This window comes from Cupressus sempervirens, chromosome 3, assembly GCF_028749045.1.
Source record: "Cupressus sempervirens isolate cs-2001-9-10 chromosome 3, ASM2874904v1, whole genome shotgun sequence".
Taxonomy (NCBI): Eukaryota; Viridiplantae; Streptophyta; class Pinopsida; order Cupressales; family Cupressaceae; genus Cupressus; species Cupressus sempervirens.
In genome coordinates this window covers 869859336-869874861 of record NC_143120.1, presented here as the reverse complement: position 1 = coordinate 869874861, position 15526 = coordinate 869859336, and the positions used below count along the sequence as shown (strand labels likewise).

The 15526-nt window shown below is 37.5% G+C and overlaps 2 protein-coding genes across 3 annotated transcripts in view; both read left to right on the top strand.

The window, feature by feature from the left end:
* Positions 1-13875, top strand: part of LOC149569549 (cytochrome B5-like protein) — a 46011-nt gene extending 32136 nt beyond the window's left edge. Inside the window, exons 3-5 of the mRNA XM_089822227.1 lie at positions 12974-13051; positions 13216-13307; positions 13447-13875. Coding sequence (XP_089678353.1) covers positions 12974-13051; positions 13216-13307; positions 13447-13513 — 237 coding nt within the window. The 3' untranslated portion in view covers positions 13514-13875. The remainder of the gene's footprint in view (positions 1-12973; positions 13052-13215; positions 13308-13446) is intronic.
* LOC149569550 (uncharacterized) lies at positions 423-4033 on the top strand. Of its 2 annotated transcripts, XM_089822226.1 has the most exons (7): positions 423-530; positions 786-1548; positions 1694-1992; positions 2135-2532; positions 2630-2853; positions 2964-3151; positions 3248-4033. In XM_089822226.1, exons 2-7 carry the CDS (start codon positions 809-811, stop codon positions 3859-3861), a joined length of 2463 nt encoding a protein of 820 aa, XP_089678352.1. In that variant the 5' UTR covers positions 423-530; positions 786-808; the 3' UTR covers positions 3862-4033. The 2 variants fall into 2 exon arrangements, with proteins under 2 accessions (XP_089678352.1, XP_089678351.1); XM_089822225.1 differs by lacking the exon at positions 423-530 and having other exon boundaries at positions 658-1548.
* Positions 13876-15526: the final 1651 nt, after the last annotated feature.

Genomic DNA, 15526 nt, shown 5'->3' with positions numbered 1-15526 from the left:
TTATGTCTGAAATTTTTTTAAACCAAATAATTTCAAATATGAAATTACAATTATTTGAAAAAAAATATCAACCGTTCTCTGATACCATGTTACATAGGTAATTGGTAAAATATTGGATAAATTAATGAATGAGCAAGACATTCATTTATAGTTTACAAAGATGATGTTTCTATCATAGATGGAAAACTCGCCGAGTTTCCTAGCTCGGCGAGTTTTTAACCAGTTAACTCGCCGATTTAAAAACTCGGCAATCTGGTAAAAACTCGCCGAGTAATCGGCGAGTAGTCGGCAAAAACTCGGCGAGTTTTTCCTAAAAACTCGCGATTTACTGGTGAACGCGGCCTGTGAGGATTTAAGCGGCAGTGAGTGTGTTTTTTCTCATTCTTTCTTGTATTTGCATTGTTTAGAACCTTGAGGAGTGAAGAGAAGAAGGTTTGGAGGCATTCTTGGCTGATTGCAAGTGATTCAAGGCGGATTTGAGTGGATTGTAGAGGATTCTAACCGATTTTAGAAGACAAATTTCTTTCCAGGTATGTTCATCTTATCATAGTTTGAAAACTTTTTATAGTTTTATAACAAATGTTCTTTTGTTTTTGTTGTTTTTTGTAAATGTTTTCAAATCATTTAAAATCATTTTGAATCATTTGAAACCCTAGCTTCTAAGGATATGGTTGAAGTTTGTTGTTTGCTAAGGATATGGTTCAAGTTTGAAGTTTGAATCATTTGAAACCCTAGCTTCTAAGTTCTAACTTTGTTTATTCATTTCTCTATATATTTATGTGTAGGGCAGCGGTCAACCATTAAAAAAATGACAAACCCACAAGAAGAGTGGCCACAAACACCATGCCCATCTGGATATATAGGCACTCGGCCTAAAAATGCAAGAGATAAGGCATGGCGGTATGCCTATGAAGCTCCAAATCCAAATGATATTGGGAAGGTGATATGCATTCTCTGTGAGAGAATTATTTTTGGAGGCATAAACCGCCTCAAATACCACCTTGCAGGCATAAAGAAACATGACTCAAATCCTTGTCTCAAGGTAACTGATGAAGAAAAAAGATTCATCCATGCCCTACTTGCAGCTGCTGAAGAGAAAAAATTGAATAGGGAGAGGGCAAAAATAGCTATGAGGGCAGCCATAGCTGAATCTGAAGGAGCTCCTTTTGATATGCAAGAGGAAGAAGAAGCACTTGAGAACATACCAGGATCTCTTCGTGGCCCACGGATCCGCAAACAAAATTTCTCTTTTACCGGTTCCACTTCTTCTACATCTCCTACTTCTTCATCATCACCATCCAGATCCCCATCAGGGATAGGTGGTTATTTTGTGCCCAGGAACACACCTGGAGCACAACCATCATTAGAGGGCACTGCATGGTTTAAGGAGGTGCATGAGCAAACTGATATTGCAGCAGCTGATTTTTGGTTTTTCAACAATATCTCAATGAATGCCGCTGATAGTCCCTATTGGGTCAATATGGTGAATGCAATGACAATATCAGGCAAAGGGTACAAGCCGCCTAATCGCAAGGATATGAGTGGAAGGTTAGTATTTTACTATTTAGTAATTGTAAATAATTGAGATTCACTTTAGTTCATTGTTATATTTTAAATCTTAATTGTTATAACTTATTTCCTAATTTTTTACTAACACTTACACTTTATTTAATATTACACTTAAATTTTGTAGGTTGCTTGACAAAGCGGTTGGTAGGGCAAGATTGTTGATAGAAGACCAAAAGAAAGAGTGGAAGAAGTATGGCTGCACCATTTTATCTGATGGGTGGACAGATGGAAGAAGTAGAACCATTATTAACTTCTTGATTGCTTGCAAAGATGATGTGGTGTTTTGGAAATCTGTCGATGCCTCCAACAAAGTGAAAAATGCAGCCACATTGGCTTTAATGTTGGAGAATGTTGTCATGGAGGTGGGAATAGAGAATGTGGTGCAAATAATCACAGATAATGCAGCAGCATATGTGGCAGCAGGTAGATTTAATTTTTTATATTTGAATCAATATGAATCATGAATGTAATGCTATGGTATTATTCAATTTAGATTTGATGTAATTTGTAAATACTAAATATGGAAAGTTTGTTACTGATTATTGATTTTTTGCTAATCTTTTAGGTAGAATCCTCCAAGAGAGGCATCCCACACTTTTTTGGTCACCTTGTGCAGCACATGTCCTTGACCTTCTTTTGGAGGACATAGGAAAACTTGATTGGGTGAGTCCAGTTGTGGAAGATGCTAGGCGAGTCACGAAATATATCTATAATCACCCATGGGTTCTTAGTTTGATGAGAAAAGCCACTAAAGGCAAAGATTTGATGAGACCTGCTATGACAAGGTTTGCAACGGTCTTCTTGACGTTGCAAAGTATTCTTGACCACATATTGGCTTTGAAGCAAATGTTTGTGTGTGCTGATTGGGTTTCTTCACCTTACTCAAAGAAGCCCGAAGGAGAAGCTGTGGCACGAATAGTCTTTGATGATAGCTTTTTTGCAAAGGCTAAGGAGATTGTGGAGGTAACTTCATTATATTTTTAGTTTATTCAAGTTTCATTTTCAATTCATAACTTACTATGTTATTAACTAATTTGTATTTTTCAAATTTCAAATGTAGATGTCTCTGCCCCTGGTTCTAGTCTTGCGCACATGTGATGGGCAGCAATCCCCAATGGGAGGTCTTTATGAGGCCATGGATAGGGCGAAAGAGGCTGTTAGAAGTTACTATCACGGGGACAGTCTCAGATTTGACCCCATTTGGGAAATAATTGATAGGAGGTGGAACAATATGCTCCACCAACCTATTCATGCAGCAGGCTACTTCCTCAATCCCAAATTCAGGTACTATGATAATTGATTGTCCTTGAAGTTGGGATTTTAATAAGTCTTTATTTTACTTTACTTTTTAAGGTTGTGTAGTAAGACTTGATATCATTTTCTATTTGTTTTAGGGTTGATGATTCCTACTCAGATCCTAATGGAGAGGTCATGGAAGGTCTCTCTAAATGCATTGAGAGAATTATATCAAGTGAAGAGGAGAGAGACCTTATTGTGACCGAACAACAAATCTATGTGGAATCAAGGGGTCCTTTGTTCTCTTCTATGCTAGCAAAGAGAGCAAGATCTACTCAAGCACCAGGTAAAGCGTCAAACTTTAAAACTTTTGCTAATTGATAAGTTGTGCTTCTGATTTTGTTTTTTATTGCTTTATAACTTTTTAAATTTTGTTTTGCAGATGCTTGGTGGGCAAGTTGGGGTGGCAATACCCCCAATTTAAGGAAATTTGCTCTCAGAGTCCTATCCCAACCTTGTAGCTCATCCCATTGTGAGCGCAATTGGAGCTTATTTGAGTCCATCCATACAAAGAAAAGAAACAGAATGACTCAAAAACGGCTTAATGACCTTGTTTATGTGCACTATAATCTTAAGTTGCGCATAAAAAAGTCACAGCTCTTAGAACTACCTGGTCCGCTTGATCTAGATGAGATAGATCCTTATTCTGATTGGACAACACAGGAGCCAAGTCCATTTTTTACACCAGATGAGATCGCTGATTTGGAGAGGCAGGCCATGGAGGGGGAGGTTGACACTGATTTTCAGTTCACTATGGATGACATTGAGGATGAGGACGAGGATGATGATGATTCAGGCGAGGATCAGACATTACCATTAGGAGGAGATGCATCCTCTTCTAGGACGCCGAGCCAGTCAGTAGGGACGTCGAGCGAGGGGGCACAGCCACAGAGTTCACAGTCACGCAGCTCACGCCCTATCCCAGTGCGGGGCACTTCTTCTAGGACTAGACCCCCTCGCTTTCTTGCTAGTGCAAGTGGAAAGAGGAAGATGTGATTGGCATTGTCACATTGTATTGATGTATTTAGACTTTTAGTATTTACTTCTAGTTTGACAGATTGAAACTATTTAGTAATTTACTATTTTGCTTCCTACCATGAGCATTCTGCATGAGAATGCAATTTTGTACGCATTATGCATTTATATATATCTAAACTTTGTTTCTTTCTTTTGTATTGTCTTTAATTAACTTATTAGATGCATCTTCTCATTAAATTTTGCAAAATAAATGTATTTTTAATTAAATTTCAGCGGTTTTTTAGGTTCCCGAGTTTTTCCCGAGTTTTTTTTTTAAATCGCCGAGTTTTTCCCGATTAAACTTTTGGGGGGCTTGGCGAGTTTTTGCATTTGGCGAGTTTTCCAACTATGGTTTCTATTATGAAACAATTTTTGTTATTAGAAACATTCTAAAAATGAAAGAATAATGACCATATTAGAAACACACTATTATTTACAATATTTACCACTAAAATAATAATAAACATGTTTAATGGATCTCCATACATTGCCTGAGGCGAGAGATTTTAATCTCCAAATTTGACCTTTTCATTATGTTTGCAACTGGACGTGTTAGAATACACAGACTGCATTTCGTTTTGGCTTCACAAAAATATCAAATATTACACGGAGACCAAACAACTATGCCTGGGGCTTCATTCATATGTAGATAATATGGGGAACTGACTTTCAATTTTTAACCATCAATGAGATATGAAATTTCAAAGCTCAAAGCAAACCATCTGAAAAACATTTCTTTGTGCAAACTGTAGAACACAATAAATTGCAAATGGTATGGGCTCTGCAAAACTATCAAACAACCTTGTGGATTTGTACATGAGTACTTTGCATTACTGACGGTAAAGGGCAATGATTGGCTCTTCTTGATAATCAGCAGATAGTGAATATAATCCTCTACAAATGGCCATCAAACAGATGGAACATTGTGTATACTAACAATCTGAATGAATTGCACATGGATTGTCCTTAGCAAACTCATCAAATGAAGTCACCAGGCTCTCAAAACGGATATGGGGTCTGTCTGATATGTTTTCAATGCATTGAAATGATCTATTTACCATTACAATGAACTGGATGTGGAATACAAGCCTCTGAATTAGGCCACTTGGAATATTCTTTAAATGTGCGAAGTGCAGAACTGTGTTATTCTCTCAAATCAAGTGCTTAAAAACTTGACAAAACTGACCACAAGAGGCAGTAGCTTGTCAAGCACGCTTAATGATAGGAGGTGAACACATGCGCAAAGCCATTTTGTAGGACAATCATTGAGGATAGAATAATTTACCTTCAAATTGGGCCATTCAGACATATTTTTCAGGGGTGCTCTTTTATGCCTTAGCAGAATTTTAATCACGTGCACTTCAAATTTTGAAATGGGTTCAATTTAAGGTTCACAGACTTGCCAGGACTTTGAGTCCTAAGCTGTGTGACCCTAGCTGAGTCACAAGGGACCGGACATGGGCTTGTCCGCACCTTGGGCAAGACTTGCCAGAAACCATGACTGGTAGACTTGGTCTAGACCGAGCAAGTCCCAATGCTTGGACTTGAGTAGCGCACAACATAAAATCATTCAATTTGATTTTATAAGTTAAAGTTGGAAATGAGACTGATTTTTTAGTTTTTCTTATCTTAGATGGTGGCAAATGCTTGGTCCTAAAACACTATATCTATAGAAGATAGCCATTCACATTTTGAGCCAACCATGCAGTGCTTTTGCTTGAGAGTGCAATTGGAGTATGTGAGCACATACACTCTGTTGGTTCCTGATTTAACAGTGTTTAAACAACCAAGTATGCAAGGCAAGAATGCGTCTATGGGCAGCTATCTCCAATAATGAACACACTTCACCAAGAACCTGGGCCAACTATAAGGCTACACTCCTTCTACACTTCAGGCTCTGCAAAACCTAGGCGGGTATACTTATAGATTCTTTATATGGTACCAGTTATCAAAGCATACACTGAATCTAATGTAAAGCAAATAAAACCTTTATTTCTCCTAATAACTCATGAAATAACATCAATCTATGGTAGCTAAATGCAGATCTATGAATCTCAGAAGCTGAGTGAGGGTATTCTATTATAGCTCTTCAACATGAAAGGGGAAAAGCGTTTGATTATTGATGTTGAGTTTCAACAAATCCTCAAATATGCAGAAGTATAACAAGTGATCCTATAACTGATCAGTGCCTAATCCATTGGGCAATCCCATGAATTCAAAACATACATCTGTGACATCAGGACATATCTCGTATACCCAGACATCAGATCTATCTAACCACCTTGTGATTTAGACATCAGTGTTCATTCAGGTCTCATTCTCAGAAAATATCCTTCTCAAATAACCAGTAACCTTGTTTAAACATATCAAGCATTTACTTGGCCCTTTGGTCCAACAACAAAATACATCAAACATACAACTTGAAAGAGATGCAAATGGGTCTCAAATCTTTGTTCCAAAACCACATAAGACTTACAGATTGCTGAGACAGGAGACAAGAACCAGAACGAAACTAGTGAAATTGCTGCTCATATGTATTCATTTCCTTGAAATTATATATTCAGATGCATAAAATTAAAACATGAAACAACCTAACACCTCAGAACTATCTATATTATCTTTACACTTGCTGTTCACATGAGAGAAATATGCTGAAGAATGAAGGTGGAATCACAAATTTGGATCCAACAAAGTGGTCTCACAGAAGGACTGAAGATTTCCAACCCACAATGGTCTCCTAGTAACAAAAAACTAGAACCTCTACAATGAGAAAGAATGAGATTGATATAGAGGAAAGAATTCTCGAATTTAATCTGAACTTGACATCTGTCCCTTCAGGATTCCCTCTCTTAGCAACTGAACAACCTTTTTCTTCTCTCTTCCATCTTGATTTGATCTGGTTTTTTATTATTACTGTTATTGATCTGGGAAATATCTCCATTGAAATGATGAAACCTTGATGAGTCATCAAAATATCAGATTACTTATTGAAATGCTAGGTAAAATTCGAGCTTTTACTAAATGAATCTAAACAAATTCGACCCTAACTGCATTTCCATTGCCTTTTAACCATACCCAAGTCATCATCATGCTAGGAATCAATTCTGAACTTCCATACCTGAATATAGTTGCAAAAAAGGGAACCTGAGAGAAAACCTAGTATAGCTCGAACACATTGCTACCTGTGCAAAATTTGACTCCAGAAATGGAAAATTTGGATTCTCCCAGTTCCGGTGGTGTATTGGAGCGCCTATTTCAGTTGAAAATCGAGCCTCTGACAGCCCTTTGAAAAATACTCCTCTGGTAGGGAACTTAGTGTGTCTGCAACTTTTTGATTTTAAATTTTCCAAATTTAAAAATGCCTAATGTTGAAACTTTGGAAAATGACCTTTTTAAAATTAAAAAGGGTCTGACGTGCACATTTTGAAAAAATAATAAAAGACCATATTTCTTATTATTTTCCAAATTTCTCCTCTGGGTCAACCCCAGGTTTGACCAGTGCCACTTGGCGCTTCCTGATTGGATACCTGATATGAACGCCACATGTCATCTCCTGGTTTGCTTGCTCGTTGCATCTGCCACATCATCGAACACGGGACCCACTGCCACGTGTTGTCACCTCATCGACCCTCGCTATGTCGACATGTTATTGCATGAGCAACTTCTCCTTGGCGAGATAGCGAGGACCGCCGAATGTGCCACATGGCACGATCTCGTTCAACTGTTTGAATCTTGCCACACCACCTCCTGTTCGCTACCACTTGGCGCGATCTGATTCGTTGCTCTTACTGCAAGTGGGACCTACGTAACACTGTGAATCTCGCCGGATTTTGGGGTTTTCCGGTGACCTTGCTATGTCGCTAGCCGGACTTTCTGAAATTTCTCGGCTAGCGAAGTAGTGAGGTGCTAGATTTTAGTTTTCCAGCACGTTTGGAATCTGCTGACGTCATCCACCTCTATTCGCATGTTAGTTTGTTCAAAATTAGATCTTTGACTGCGTTTATATGATCGACCACTTGCTCGCCACGAAACTGCTTCCTTTCAAAAGCGTGTGGCTTATAGACATGAATACGTTGGAGTGCAATATTATTTAAATACCAAAAAATCCCTTTATGCAAGCGATGTGGGATATTGGCTTTTCAATGTCTTTAGCCCTCGTCTGCTCACACTGCGTGTTCTTTCCTTTTAATGCCGATTGCTCATTTGTGTTTAGCATCTACTGCTTTGAACTTGGCGTGGGAAACTCCTTTTGTTTATATACCTGCTCCTCTATTATCTCACGCGTGAGCTGCTCCCCTGCTCTAGCTGACTGCTCTTTGGCGTCTTACTGGCATTGATTATTTTAATTCTGTTCTGCCTCTATCCTTTCAACATGGCACGAGCATAGTTTTTAGATGCCTCCGCTCTCTCCTTAACTTGCGTTGGGTCTTCCTGAAACAACTTGGACGGCATTTTTCCTTAGTAGTGGGCTCTGGCTGCGTGGGTTCTTCTTGTGGATGTCCGTGGAGGGTCTGCATCTTTTAGTGTTGACTGTCGGCGTTCCTCACTTGCTGTGGGCGTGGCTTCTCTACTGGTGATGCCTATCTTTTCTTACCTGAAATCCATAGGCGTGGGGCTCGAATTCCTTCAAGTCATGGGCGCCTCTTTTTTTCTACTTCACATGGGCAGTTTTCTCTTCACGCTAGCTCCTCTTAAGCGCTGGTCCTCTTTGTCTTTTGACTAGGTGAGACTCCTTGTTGATGGTATCTTTGTTCTTATTTACTTGCCTTTTATTAATGGCATCCTCATGTTTAGCGCAGGGTGTTCCTCTAGTTTTAGCTGGCGACTTTCTTTTCTCTATGATCTGCTTCTCTCTATTATATGAAAGATGCTGCTGTTTTCCTTTGCACAACTTCATATTTGGAACCTGTCTGCCTAGAAAAGGAAATATTGTAGTAGCATTGATCAGACTGGCATTCATTAGCAAGGAGTAGTAAGCTGGGTGAGGTGCAAGAGATTCTTCTCTCCCTCCTTTATTCAATGGTGCATATCCATCTAACCAGCTGTAGTCATCTAGTTGGGGTTGCTCATTCCTCTAAGTCACCTTATCACCTATATTTGACGCAGCAGAACCATGTATTATATCGACCTTACTATCTAGTGGTCTTGAGGGTACAGGGCCAAAGCCAGGTGGAGGTCCAAAATGTCGAACGGGTCTACTCACGGGCCCCTTCTTAGAGCTTACTGTAGGGATGCTTGAAGCCTTCAAAGTGGCATGCCACTCCATGCACCTGCCCTCTTTGGCATGGATCTTCCTCATCAATATGGGGCTTCCTTTAAAATTATGTGAATGCTCTTACCTGTGGCTTTGGACATTCCCAAACTCACATCAAGTTTGTCGGATGACTCATTATTATAACACATCCCAAAAGCATACAAGCAGTTAGACACTTTACAGAATAACATTTCATATGACCACTTAGTTACTTTGAGCATTAGCCTATGAATGAGAACACGGGGATCCTATATATGAATGATTTGTAATTTGAACACATTCAATCTATCATCGATCTGATGTATTCAGTCGGGCCCCAAAGTGGGTCCGGCTAAAAAGAAAATTTCATTTCCGATCAACTGAACTGTCAATTTGATCCATTGACCATCTCGAATTGACTGGACACAAATTTGAGCAATAACTGATCGTTAAAAAACTCAATTTCACTTTCTGCTAACTGTCAAATTTGCGCCAAGAGCTCCTTTGACTGGCCTTAAAAACTGACCTGAACCTCTGACAAGGCTTTGAAATCTAGCACACTGAATCTTTGTTCCGCATACTTCCACCCTATCAAATCTCGTCTTATGACGAATTCCTAGTCAAAAGATATTCGCCGTCAAAGTTGCCTTCTCAGAACTGCAAGAAAACATGTCAGAAAGCAATAAACTGGTTTTGGATTCGGCTTCAAAAACTGGGCAAATGGACACTTGGGAAGACGAAACTTGGGACATTGGTTCTCTGTCACGAGGAGAATATGGATTTGCAATTTGGGCTTATGAGGAATAATTGGGCGCAAATGGCAATCAGTCAAAGTGGGCTACTCGGAATTAGTAGACTGGAAACATTGGCATAAAATCATTTTTTGCAAATGGAAATGACCTGGAAAAGTGTGCAAATGGATTCGTCAAGACATGCAAACTGGCACACTTGGAGCATTTCCAGTGAACAACATGATGGTACAATTCATTTGATTCACCAATCACGGATTAGGAGTTATAACGCCACGAAAAGAGGTACCAAACAATCTGCAAATGCGAACACCGGTAAAAAGATAGAAATTGCGTTTGGAATCGCATTTGAAAACTGATCAAATGGATTCGTCATGAGCTGAAACTTGAAACATAACAAGTCTCTGACGTCTACAATGCAACGCAACAAGAAATTCAACATTTGGGTCAACTAGGTCAAAGTTATAGCACGTCAAACAGGGCTTTCCAGAATTATATGCAATGTGCATCAGCATGACAAATTTAAAAGATCAACTTTGAGGGATTCAAAACCTAGTCAAACGGACTCGAAACGACTCGAAATCTGAAACATAGGCTCTCAAGTATGGACACTAGACACTCTTAAAGCAGTCTGTCATACAATGTTTCTGGGTGCGAGATATTCACTTGCAAACACAGCCCCCTGTCGCTGTTTGACACTCGGGTAAAATGCAAATTTGGTAAATGCTCAAACAAGACTTCACAAAATGGCTCGGAGTGTCAATTTATCATCATGAAACACTTAAACGCACTGGATGGAGGGTGTTAGACACATTAAACACCTTAATGGCTCAAAGGTACAGCCGGGTACAACCAGGTACATATGCATTTTAAAAGCGTTTAAGGGCTTGATTTTTTCAAAGGTACTCAAAATTTGGGCTACAATTTTGAGCGCCAACACACTCCAAGAGGCTCAATAGATTGTCTATGGATAGGTTGATTGATCTATTCTTGTTCATTACAACCTTTGTCTTAGATATATATACAGGTTCTTGACCACGACTTCAGTTTGATTGCACTTGAGCAGGTTGATCCACAATTTGAGTGGATCACTGAGACTACCAAACCTCTCTTTAGTGATGAGGACCTTGATTGGATCGACTAGGTACATAGAGAGATTGAGGTTGTAATTGTAGCAGAGGAGGAGGATACAACGCAATAAACACATGCTCACCTAATGTTGGTGAGCGTGTCATGGAATCAGGTAGAGATTATGGCTGTTGAATCACCCAATGCGTGCCTTGGACACCTTCATAGGAGGGATATAAGCTCGTTTGAGTCATATACTTTTAGTTTTTGTTTTCATACATGTTTGAAACATTTGATGTCATGAATTTCATATTCCATGAGTTATGTATACACTTGACAATATTTATATATCTAAGTTTGCTATTTCCTTGAGCTACAATTTGCATTTATACTTATGTGATTGATGTATACTTGTGTATGTGATCAAATTAGCTTCAATTGTGATCAAATTTTCTTGCAAATGGGGCTGCAAGCAATGTGGGTTTAGCCATGGAGGAAAGTCTATAGTTAAGTGCACTTGAGATGGAGTAGTATTGTGATGGGTTACCTCCTAGGAAGTCTTGATGCTTCACCTTTGTGAGCATCACCTATGAGCAATGAGTGCTAAGTGTTCCATTTAGAGATGGGTTCTTGTGAACCACTACTCATGAAACACTGGTCAATGAGATTGACTGAAAAATTACACACATAAATTGATTGCAATACCGCAAATTAGCTTATTTTTAATGATTTTATTGTATCTTTAAGGTTTATTTAACAAATTGTGCATGAAATAAGTTTTAAATTCTTACAAATCTCTTAATTTCTTGGGTTGTTCACTTTACCAAGTCTTGCTGATTTTTTGCAGAGTTGTTTTTGCCAAGTCTTGAGTCTCGAATCAAGAGTAGGTCACCCTTGCCAAGTCTATGTTTGAGTCTCGTTTGTATGGCCCATATGCATTTAGGAGTTTTGTATTCTATAGGGATTATCTATTAATTATAATTTTCTCAAATCTTTATAGCAATTGTGTAATTTATTTATAGAATATATCTTGTAAATAAATTGTATTGTTGGAATTGCTATTTTTGGGCAAAAATCTTGTCTTAAATTTTCAATTAAGTTTTTGTGTCCACTCACTTAAAATGATTGCTTTTTAGCCAAAAGATGTGTGCATGTTTGAGCTATCAGTTACCAGATGTGATCATAAGATGCAAAAGCTCTCATCTATGTGTGGAAGGGCTGTTGCAGCTTTTTGGTCATACTTGAGAACAAGAAGATAGGGCAGGTTAAGTTTGCTTGCACAATATGACTAAACCACAGAGAAAACTTGTGGATATTGAAAAACTGTAGATTTGTCCATAATTTATTTTTCTAGTGTTTCTCATTTAATTTTTTTCCCTTAAGGGAGCTTCCCCTTCTACCTTCTAATTTGATGAAACATTTAAACTTATATGTTCTATATTTTTTTGTTCCAAAAGGACAAAATAAAACGTTGGCACAACATTATTTGTTGACATCTATGAATTAAATAATTCTTTTGTAAGATTGTCTTGTTCATCTCAAATTCACACAAGTATAAAGGTTTCCCAGGCATTTAAATTAAATTTTACTCTAAAAGAGATCTATTAAAGTTAGTTTCAACTTTCAACTTACAGTTTTCCAGTAATAACTTTTACTTGCAGGACACTAAATAATTAGAGCCGATAATTTACAGGCGCCTTTGCTGCAGGAACCTATATTTGATAAAGATGAGCTTGTTTAAACTGCTGTACATCAGCATAAGATTTAATTTTGATATGCGTTTTTTGCATCTGAAGTAAATGAATCTGTAGGGGATCTATTTGACTGTAGTAGAAGCCTTAACATTTTAATCTTTTGAACATCTATATAAACTAACCATTTAAGGTGAGAGTCATCTCCTGGTTTGAGTTTGTTTCAACTAAAATTTGCTATAGTTTTCAGCTTATGTATAGCTTCTTAATAGGCAAAAATTCAAGTAGTGGTTGGGCTAGTATTGTGAGACACATTTTTCTTCTTACAGTCTTTCATTTTCTCTCGACAGACTCAGACAGTGTATACAAAGTCTGAAGTTGCTTCGCACAACAAAAGGACTGATTGTTGGATCATTATAAAGGACAAGGTTTGTTCTGTGTCATTTTTTTTTGTCTCAACTTCAAGCTTTGTTGTGGTGTGCTTAAGATTTGCCACAGTGATAATTCTGATGGCCAACCACAGCAGATGTTTAGGTTGTATGACTATTTACTTTTCATTGGTTGGTCTTGAGCTGAAATGTAAAAAGTGCAGGTATATGATGTAACTTCCTATGTAGAGGAACACCCAGGTGGAGATTCAATACTAGCTCATGCTGGTGATGACTCTACCGAAGGCTTTTATGGGTAAGTATAGCACTAGAAATTAATCAACATGTTTGAAATTTATTTGTAGTCTATGGATAGTTTAAAACATGGTTAGTCTATCATGCTAGTTTGGATTGATATTATAATTTATTAGCTTATTGCTGTTTCTACCATGCAGTCCACAACATGCTACAAGGGTTTTTGACATGGTGGATGAATTTTACATTGGAGATTTGAAGCAATAGGACAAAGCAAAAAAAAACTTATTCAATTTTTAAGTATGAAATTTTGTCCACAACAAGTCAAATTGTGATATTACTATCACAATTCAACTATTTAGTTTTTTGGAGCCATGTTTCATGAGTAGTAGTTCATATGAACCGATCTCTCTCAATAATGAATGGAACACTTAGCACTCATTGCATCTAGGTGATGCTCACAAAGGTGAAGCACTAGAGAATCATGCATTGTATGGGATCAAAATGACTAATATCAGACAATATACATGACTTAAGTGTTAGAATGAGATGAGTGAATATCTAACATTAATGTCTTGGATGATGATAATGTTCTTAACCAAATATGTGAGCCCTACTTATTTTGGTAACTTTGCTGGATATGATATAATTTTCTTTTGGTTTCAAATTCAATTCAAAGATGCATTATTTTTCAAATGAAAAAGTGTAGGATGTGACAAAGTAAGAAAGATAAATTAAAAAAGAAAAGACAAATATCAAGAAGGTTGCATATTCTATTTTCTAATCTTTGTAGACCTAGTTGTTGATTGTTCAAGACTGGCCATTACGTGGCTTTGCTCACAGAATCACAAGGTTGAAATTTGAGGGGGTTAGGTTGGATAAGTTTTTACAAGAGAGACAATTTCTAGGATGCTGGCTAGGCATAGGCTTAAAAACCACACGATCACCCTGTACCATCATTGATTTTTGTCCAATAATTATTCTTTATTTATTATTTACTAATGATTCATCCTCACGAGCATTCTCCACAATCTTTAGTTTAAAAATTGATGTTTAAAACACACCATAACAAAGTTGATTTGCTTAAAGTTGATTTGTTTATGCATCGCTTAATTTATTCACGATTTTCAATTGTTAGATTATGTACTCTAGTTTGCTGTGTTGCATTCCAAATCTGCAGTTATAGATTATTTATTATATTACACATTTTGTTTGGTTATAATGTGGATGCTTGTATCTAATCAACACTTTAATAACCATTAAATATACATTTTCTCATTGCTCATACTTGCAGACAATTGGCTATCACACAGTGATTGGATAACATCAATTAAACTGTACTGAGCTCTTCGTTAAAGTTGCTAGCCATATTGTAACTAAATCCTCTGAAAATTGAGGGTTATTCTCTGCTGTTCACATGGAAGTCTGTTTGGGCAGCGTTTCTCTGCAACTCACAACCAGATTTTTATGCCACTTGCTTCCAAATTTCTCTAAAAATTGCATGTTTGTTTTGTGGCCCGTTTTTACCATTTAAAAAAAAGTGGTCATTTTTTTCAATGTTTAGATGCATCTAGGGTTTTTACCAACCTCTGGTCTTGTTTCACGCTTAGAGTTTGCTGTTTTTTCTGCAAATCCACCATCATTTTGAAGCATTTTTGCAGCCAAGGCCATTTTGGTTTGAAACCCTAAGTTTATGTACCATACTAAAATATTTTTTACAGTTTTTTGGTAAGTTTTTTGAGAGCTCAATTGGGTTGTCATCCGTTTTTTTGGGTGCTTCAATATTCATTCCTTGATTTTCGAGCTAGCAGATCTAGAATCCGATAACATATTCTTTCTGGGTTTTTCGAGCTCTCCTCTAGTTACCTCTTCATTTTTTTGGGTCTTCCATTTTTTGTCTTGAAGTACGTACCTTCATAGATTTTCACACATTTTCATTGGAAAATGTGCTATGGCATCTTTGACTAATATTTTGCTCGAGGTAAATCAAAAGTTCAATAGTCGCGCAATTATGACACATGGAAACAACAGATGCTAACCATCTTGGAATATTGCAACAAGGATAAGGTGGTTCTGGTTCACAGTGATGGAGCTCAAAGTTTTACAAATTAAGAATATCCATTTTAGAAATAATGATGAAGATTCTTGAGATTGCTGAAATCCATCCATGATGTCAAAACTAAGGAATGAGCCAAAGAGTATTTTGTACTTGATGAACTATTGTCTCATCTTAGTCATTTGTACTTCAAGATTCAGGGATGAATATGATCTACATGTATA